Consider the following 8,606-nt stretch of genomic DNA (forward strand, 5'->3'; position numbering starts at 1 on the left):
CATTATTACTTACTCCTAAGTGAGAATAAGAATCAAAACAGTGCTCCTTGGCACTGCTTTTGCACAAGTTAATATTGGTAAACAAGATATGACTGATAATCTAAGACATGAAATAACTGAAATTCTGTTACCATCTTTAATCCATTTGTGAGAAGATGTCATATATATACAATCGATTGTATATTAGCATTTTTATATGAGATTTTCAAAGTGCGATTCCTGAAAAATTACACCTACTCTATTTTAGGCCTTATTTTGGGAATGAGCAATTGTCATTGTGCTCGGGTGTTGTGTAGATTAGGCCAACTAGGGACAATAATAATAGTACTACCTCCGTCTCAAATAAGTAGTCTCTTTGACTTTTTGTTTGTAACGTTTGACCATTCGTCTTATATTTAAAAATTAGTATTAATATAAAAAAAGATAAGTTATAATTAAAGTACTTCTGATAATAAAGCAAGCTATAAACAAAATAAATAATGATTTTATTTTTTAATAAGATGAATGATCAAACATTATAACTAAAAACTTAAAGCGATAATTATTTTGGTACGGATGTAGTAAGTACATTAATGAACCTTAAACTTTTTCCCGAGGCTAACTAGGATATTGTGGCGGCAGTGGTGTAGATAACGCCGCAGCAAACAGGCCAACTGATGGTGACATGTTGATGGTGCTACGAAAATGATCGTGTGTTGATATGTCGTACCGCTGAAATTTTCAGACTCCATATGTACTAATTCTATAATTGAAAAGGAAGCAGGATGGCATTAATTAATTGTGCCAAATGTCTATATATTAGCAGCCAGAATAGTTATGCCATATGATTGGCACAGAAAAGAATATACCTAGTGTTCGCCGGTGAGTGTACAACTACAAGATCTGCGTTTTTTTCTAGCTAGCTCTAGCTAGCAGATGAAGTATCTGGTGTTCAGCGCTGCTCCAAGCAAATTAGGCAAAAACCATGGCATCCAAACAGATGGTACATATGAATCGAGGCCAAGGGGAAACAAGCTATGCTCGAAACTCCATTCTTCAGGTCGTTTCTCTGCTCTTAATTAGTTAATCTACAATTTTTTTTAGTTAATCAACAATTGCCTATGATCTTTTCTGCTTAGAGGAAGAATGTAATTATTATTTTTTTTATAGGGAGAAAAAATGAAAATCAACTGAACATATATAAGTCAGACTTTTCGATAAAGTAAAAGAAGTTTGCAAAATGTCTTCAAATTTGCTCAAAATACAAATGTTCTCGGACCGATATATTCCGAAATTTTCTTAATTTCGGGTTTATAGTCACCCCCGAAATTTTTTGGCTTTCAGAAAAGCTGTTAATCCCGAGTAAAACGCACCTGCAGAACGCTGAACAGAACAGGATGAGGCCGCTGATAGAAGACGCCATCGCCGACCTCGTATGCAGCAGAAGCATGGTGATCGCCGACCTGGGCTGCTCATCCGGCCCGAACGCGCTCGCGCTCGCGTCGATCGCCGTCGACGCCTTCCGCCGCCGGTGCCTCGCGCTCCGGCGGCCACCGCCACCGGCGGAGCTCTGCGTACTCCTCAACGATCTCCCCGACAACGACTTCGCCACGGTGGTGAAGAGCCTCGTGGAGTTCAGGCGAAACAACGGCGACGAGCCTGTCCTCCTGACCGGCGTCGTGCCTGGCTCCTTCTACGGGAGGCTCTTCGCCGCTGAATCCCTGCATCTCGTCTGCTCGTCCAACAGCCTCCACTGGCTCTCCGAGGTCAGAAATCCTAAGATTTTTTTTCTTCTATAATAAAAGTGACCTTTTTAAGACTTATTTTGAGCATATGAACCTTCTAACCATACTAACAGAGGCAAAACAACATTGTCACACTAGTTTGTCTGGCATGACAGCGTTGTTCTACCACACACCATGACTGTCGTGATAGAATAAAACTATCACGCTCGATATGGGTGGTGTAGATATTGTTATTTGTCACATCAAGTGGATTAGCGTAATTAAAAGGTTCAGAATTTGAAATAAGTTTTATAAAAGTTTATTTTTAAATAAAAATTTTAGAAAATAATAAAAAATTTGAATCATACAGTACTGATCACCAGCATGCATTCTGAATTTATTATTCTTTGAGGCGAAAATTTTGTTTCAATTTCATGGCAGCAGGCTCCTGAAGATCTGAAGATGAACGGAATTCCGGCATACGACGTTGACGCGAACGTGAGGAGAGAGAGACGAGCCGTGGTCGTTGGGGCTTATGCACGGCAGTTCAGGAAGGATTTCATGGCGTTTCTGAAGATGAGGGCTGTAGAACTGGTCCCAGGAGGCCGAATGGTACTCTCACTTGCAGGCAGGCGATCTGTTGATCTCGCCTCCGAACTCACGCACGCATGGGAATCCACAGCCATGACCCTAAGTGACATGGTCACTATGGTAAATTTAACTGTTTTACCTTGCTAGAACTTCACCATTTGCTAACGAACAAATGATTAGTACTATCTATGGCATCCTGAGAAGCTGAGATTTTGGAGTAATTGACAGGGTGTGATTGACAAAGAAAAGTTTGAAACATTCTACATGCCGATTTACGGACCTTCCGATGAAGAGATCAGACAGATCATCCAAGAAGAAGGGTCCTTCTTGATACGGGAGATGCAGGTACCTGAACTCACGAGTGGTGCGTACAGCGCGCTGATCACCTCGGCAAGGGTAGCAAGTATGCTGAGAGCCGCATTCGAGCCCATAATTGTTCAGCATTTTGGACCGACCGGATGCGATGGAGAAGAAGGGATCATGGATGAGTTCGTGAGGACGGCGGAGCGTCGGTGGAGCTTGGAGGGCAGCTTGCAAGACGAGCTTGCACAAAACCCTCGAGGCGTTCTGCTTGTGTCCCTCGAGAAGAAGCCGTCATGACCATCCGGTAGATTATAATTATAATTATGTAACTGCTACCTTCTGTCGACAGTAAATCCATTCTTAAATCTGGTAGATTTTATACCACTATATTGGCCGATTTTAGTTGATGAAAAGAAATTTTTTTAGTTGTCACATCGGATATTTGATTGGATGTTGAAAGGGTTTTCGAACACGAATTAAAAAAACTAATTTCATAACTCGCCTAGAAACCACGAGACGAATTTTTGAGCCTAATTAATCCGTCATTAGCACATATGGGTTACTGTAGCACTTATGACTAATCATGGACTAATTAGGCTCAAAAGATTCGTCTCGTGATTTCCCCTCAACTATGCAATTAATTTTTTTAAACTATATTTTAATGCTCCATGCATGTGTCAAAGATTCCATGTGATGTTTTTTGAAAAAAAATTGGGGAACTAAACCAGGCCTAATTGATGCCCGGAGCACCCAAAAATTTCCCAGCCCAAGGACCAAGTAGGCGTGTACGGTAAGAATAAGAAAAGAAGAAAAAAAAACTATAAATCCTAGCCTTGAAAGCATAAAAGGAAGGGTCGCGTCACCTTTCCACTCCCTCTCCGCAGTCCGCCTCTCGCGATCGTAACTGCCTAGGGTTCCTGACTTCCTGGTCACCAACAAGGATCCTCTGCAGGGCCCACACATCAACCACTGTTACTGCACCAGTAGTACTGCAGAGGATCTGCACTCCCTGGTCACCTGGCTCTCTCAAACGTCGGGCGATCAATCGATCGGCGACGGACGGCAAACCTGCAGGGGCTCATGCGGCCAGCGGCGACTATTGGCGGACAACATCGACAACAACCAGGTTTAGTGTTTTGTACCAGTTGTGGTCGAAATACCGAAATTTCCAAAAAAAAAATTGAATAAAATTTGATCAAATTTGAACAAAATATTACCAAATTCATGAAAAATTGAAAAAAAAATAAAAATTTGGGCCAAAATAATATCGTATCGGGGGTCCGATAGAACCAAAATTTCAGAAATTTTAAAAATTTTGATCCAAAATTGTGACCCTGATCACAGCAAGCAGCGTTGCAAAGCAAGGTAGTTCGAGCTGGTCTACAAGCGAACAATGGTAGCCGATAGCAAGTTGTAAGGAAGCAAAGCAAGGAGAGGTGATTTGAGGCGCGTCAGATTAGATCTTCTAGATTTAAAACTCTCTTTTCAATTTTTAGTTTGACCCCTTCTCATATTACACTATTGTGTTGCAACATGAAAGTAGTACAGTAAGCTTCTTTAATACTCCCTTCGTTTCAAAATAAGTTATATATATATTGTTAATATAGATTAAGGTTTTAGGAGGACTCTCATGATGCCATTACATAATGAATGGTGTTAGAGGTGGGTGGGTGGTTGAGATTAAGATGGAAATAAAATATAAGAAGTGATTAATAGGACAAATAATACTTCACATTCATTTTCTTATCTATGGTCCTCCAAAATGCTTCAGTAGTGTGGTGAAAGTAAATTTGCACTCCACTATTGCTTTTAATTTATTAATATTTCTTGATATTATAGGATAGTAAAATATTTGCTTCAAACAAATTGAATATTAAATAAGCAAATCAGTTACTAATAATAAAATTATTTTTTTCTATAGCATATTATAATATATTTTCTTTAACTTAAATCATCCCATGACGTTAAATTTCTATATATTCATATATGTTACCATTACCAGCTTTATCTTTTTATGACCACCATGAGAAATATTTTCATAATATATGCCCCCTCTATAAAAAAAAACCCCAATCCTAGCTACGAACCTGCACATATACGTGTCAGGTTCGTAAGCTAGGGTTTATCTTTCTTTTTTTTTGGACGGAGTAGTATTGTTAAATGACATGGAATTTTGAATATTGGTGGTTAAAGATAAAAGTCTAAGTTATAGTATAAAGCACTGGTCTGGTGGTGGTCCATACTGAAGCCGATGTGCTACTACCGCACAATATATGGGGAAAGTTTCGGGTGGGGAACCCCCTCTTTCAATGAAACAATGGAACCTCGATTGTGGGCCGTCCGATTCGAAATGTTCGATCCAGATCATTCGTTCTTCCTAGCCAATATATTTTGCAGTTTACTCCCCGCCTCCGCAGTGCATTTTGTACGTTACCCCGCTTCTAGTCTAAAATTCCCATCCTTTCTCCTCCCTGTCCATCCCCTCCATAGCTCCAATCCAAAATCCCCATTCCCTGGTTCCCCCATTCCTCCCAAACCTAAGGTTGATGCGAGAAGCTCTGTGAGTGATGGCGCACCTGCTCGCCGGCATGAGTGATGGCGCACCTGCTTGCCGGCGTGCGTGATGATGAGGATGAGAGACTAGTACTAGCTGCAGCTTCTCACTGTTAGCTTGGGGCTTCTAGGTGCATCGTCTTTCTCGTCGCAGGCGCAGCCACAGTGGCAGCACCTCCCTGCGGCGGCGGCTTCGTCGCCTGTCAGGAACCCATTGGGCTGCACATGGGCTGACTCAATTGCTGATCCATGCCAAGGCCCAATCAAGCAATGGATGAGGAATACAAAAGGCAGCAGTACAAGGACTTCAAGGATCGAACAGAACAGAGATCAAACATGCATCGGCGGGTTCGGCCACGGCGGCGGCGACAACTTGGTTCAGGCTGAACCTTGTCGATCTTCCTCTCTTCCTCTACTACCTCTCTTGCTACTACCTCTACTACAGCTACTAGGACAATCCAGTCTCTTCTATTAGCTTGTATCCCCATTCTTATTCCACCTTGTTCTAGTCAAACACTTCCAAGTTGTATTGAGAACTACTGTTGTTTGATTCTAGTGAAGAAGGTTGCTAACATCGCCCTCGAGGTCTTCGACAAGAACACCAGCCCAGAGTCTGAGAGCGACGCCTGCTGTCGCACACACTGGGAGTTGTCCGCCTTACACACCCACAAGCATAGTGGCAGTGAGGAGAAAGAAATATGCTGTTTGATTCGTTGAATAAGGTACACAGTGACAAGTATCAATATGTTCTGAAATATCTGTACTAGCTTGCACAACTATTGCTAAATGCATCTGTTAGTGCACCTAGATCTGATTTGCGCTAGGTGAAGCTTCATATTTGTTGGACTGAAAAATGTTCTGAAATGTTTGCTTGCTTAGGTCTGGTTAGTTGGTTCAGATTGTAGACACGGTCTGAAATGTACCATCATTTTCTAACTCCTGCTATTCATGGCTACATACATCTTTTTTTTTTGTACAAATTGCTAGTCCATGCTCTAGTATATTTTCTTCTGATCTTGTCTCAAAACTACTTGATTCAGTTAGAATTATATAGAGTATACCATTTTCTATAAGCAAGTGTGTACACTATTCGGCTATATTTTCACAGAACCTATAGTTTTTGCAGGAACTATCGCAGCAGCTACTTTGTCGCCCTCAAGCCTCAAGGTCTTCGACAGGCACTCCGCCCCTAAGTCTGAGAGCGGCGCCTACTGTCGTGCACACTGGGAGTTGTCCGTGCTCTATCGCCTCGCACACCAACAAGCACAGTTGCAGTGAGGAGAAAGAAATGTGTGGTTTGATTCATTGAAATAAGGTACACAGTGAAGTTTCGATATGTTCTCAAATAGAGCTTCTGTTTTTTTCGTTTTTGCTCTGTACTTCCCTATGGATTCAATGTTTTGGAGCTAATTTGGGTCTGTACTGACTTGCACAACTATTGCCAAATGCATTTGCTCGTACACCTAGATCTGATTTGCGCTAGGTGAAGCTTCATATTTTCTATAAGCAAGTGTGTACACTATTCGGCTACATTTTCACAGAACCCATATTTTTTGCAGGAACTATCGCAGCAGCTACTTCGTCGCCCTCAAGGTCTTCGACAAGCACTCCGCCCCTAAGTCTGAGAGTGGCGCCTACTATCATGCACACTAGGAGTTGTCCGTGCTCTATCGCCTCGCACACCCACAAGCACAGTTGCAGTGAGGAGAAAGAAATGTGTTATTTGATTCATTGAAATAAGGTACACAGTGAAGTATCAATATAGCTTCTGTTTTTTTCGTTTTTGCTCTGTACTTCCCTATGGATTCAATGTTTGGAGCTAATTTGGGTCTGTACTGACTTGCACAACTATTTTTTGTGAGTCCGATGGTGAGGTGAGCATGGCTGTGCCATTGCAGCCCCATGAGATTGTTTCTGACGCTGAATCAACCGTAAAGAACATTTCTACTCCAACTCAAATGTGCATCACACCGCAGAAATCATGGAGTGCACCATTCTGTGTAAGTACAAGAACATCAATTGCATTTGCTTACTATGGAGATATCATTCTAACCATCAGCACACATTTTTTCAGTCCTCAAGTTGGACACCTGAATGTGATGCTTCCAAGGAACCAAAAGTTGGAATGATTTTTAATGACATCCAGTCTGCCCAGGATTTCTATATAGCATATGCTAGTCATGTCGGATTTTCAGTTCGTGTGGGACAACAAAAGAAAAAAGATGGTGTTGTTTTGCACAAGCGTTTCTTGTGCTCGAAATGAAGGATTCCGTGTAGAGAAAGCAAAGAACATAAATGAATCCACCAAAAAGAGGAAATGTGACAGAAAAATCAGGTAGTTGGCAACACCATAACACCGCAAAATTTTAGGTGGATCCAGTTCGTGTTATCGGCGTGTCAAAAAAAAAAACCAACAGTTTCATCTTCTAATTTCGTGATTACGCAACCCTTCACGCCGAGGCTCCAATCGTTTGTCTTTCACTTGATATCGGTCCCCTTCGCCGCTTTAGTGACTATGCTAATTGTCAACATCAATATGCATAGGGAAACTCTGTGCCGTGCACGGGCCCACGGGCATGCGGTTGCGCCTATGTCGGTATGAGTTGTGTTCGGTTATCTTTGTTGAGCCACTACTACCAAAAGCCTTAATAGGTGCCGATTGAGAAACCTCCATAGGTGTTGGTTTTCCCAACCAGTACCTTTGAGGTATAGGATTTGAAAAAAAGATCTGGCTCGGCTCAAATTGAGCCGAACCGATGCATCAAAGCGCCAGAAATAAATCCAAAAATCCAAATAAAAAGAAAAAACTACATATCAGACAATCAACAACAAGTTTATGGATCGAATGTTCATCAGTTTTTCACATCGTTGAATCAAACATCATAAAAACCACCAACAAATCATGTAGTCGCGTCGCCGTCGACTAGATTCAGTGGATAAAAGCTATTTCCAGATCTAGAAACGAAGATAGGGTTAAAGTAGAACGAGATGGAGGGAGAGAGAAAGACAATGCAAGTCGGCATGGGTGCTCACCGAAGGCGGAAGCACCAAGACACCGTCATTCACCGCTGCTCGCCAGATGGAGAGGAGAGGCCGAGGCAGGAGAGGGGAGGTGGACAGAGAGGCCGCCGGATCTGGCAGTGGGGAGCAAATAGCGAAAGAATGTTTCAGTTCATTGCAACATTAGATTTATACATAGTGAAACATTATAAGTACACTAGGTGAAACAAAAAATGAAACGAATTCCCTTAATAGGAGGTTTCCAAAATATGTGGGTTTTTTGTTGCAATGAAATATTTTAGTTCACTGCAACATTAGATCTATACATAATGGAACATTATGAGTACACTAGGTGAAACATTTTTGGTGGAACAAAAAATAAACCAAATTCCCTTAATAGAGGGTTTCCAAAATATATGGGTGATTTGTTGCAACAGCGTGTTCTACTGCAATATT

The 8,606-nt window shown here is 41.6% G+C and overlaps 1 protein-coding gene and 1 long non-coding RNA gene across 6 annotated transcripts; both read left to right on the forward strand.

Annotated features, from left to right (window-relative positions):
• Nucleotides 1–823: 823 nt before the first annotated feature.
• On the forward strand, nucleotides 824–3,067 carry LOC127775813 (probable jasmonic acid carboxyl methyltransferase 2). 4 transcript variants are annotated; one of them, XM_052302118.1, is made up of 4 exons: nucleotides 824–1,039; nucleotides 1,324–1,745; nucleotides 2,145–2,414; nucleotides 2,523–3,067. In XM_052302118.1, the coding sequence occupies exons 1-4, from the start codon at nucleotides 916–918 to the stop codon at nucleotides 2,892–2,894; spliced, it is 1,188 nt and encodes a 395-aa protein (XP_052158078.1). In that variant the 5' UTR covers nucleotides 824–915; the 3' UTR covers nucleotides 2,895–3,067. The 4 variants fall into 4 exon arrangements, with proteins under 4 accessions (XP_052158078.1, XP_052158079.1, XP_052158080.1 ...); XM_052302119.1 differs by having other exon boundaries at nucleotides 2,148–2,414; nucleotides 2,523–3,065; XM_052302120.1 differs by having other exon boundaries at nucleotides 844–1,039; nucleotides 1,359–1,745; nucleotides 2,523–3,064.
• A 1,996-nt stretch (nucleotides 3,068–5,063) lies between these two features.
• On the forward strand, nucleotides 5,064–7,562 carry LOC127777463 (uncharacterized). Of its 2 annotated transcripts, none has more exons than XR_008018332.1 (5): nucleotides 5,064–5,872; nucleotides 6,268–6,465; nucleotides 6,710–6,891; nucleotides 7,013–7,150; nucleotides 7,225–7,562. It is a non-coding gene; the product is annotated as an uncharacterized LOC127777463 (long non-coding RNA). The 2 variants fall into 2 exon arrangements; XR_008018333.1 differs by having other exon boundaries at nucleotides 6,277–6,465.
• Nucleotides 7,563–8,606: the final 1,044 nt, after the last annotated feature.

Source organism: Oryza glaberrima, chromosome 6, assembly GCF_000147395.1.
Source record: "Oryza glaberrima chromosome 6, OglaRS2, whole genome shotgun sequence".
NCBI classification, from domain to species: domain Eukaryota; kingdom Viridiplantae; phylum Streptophyta; class Magnoliopsida; order Poales; family Poaceae; genus Oryza; species Oryza glaberrima.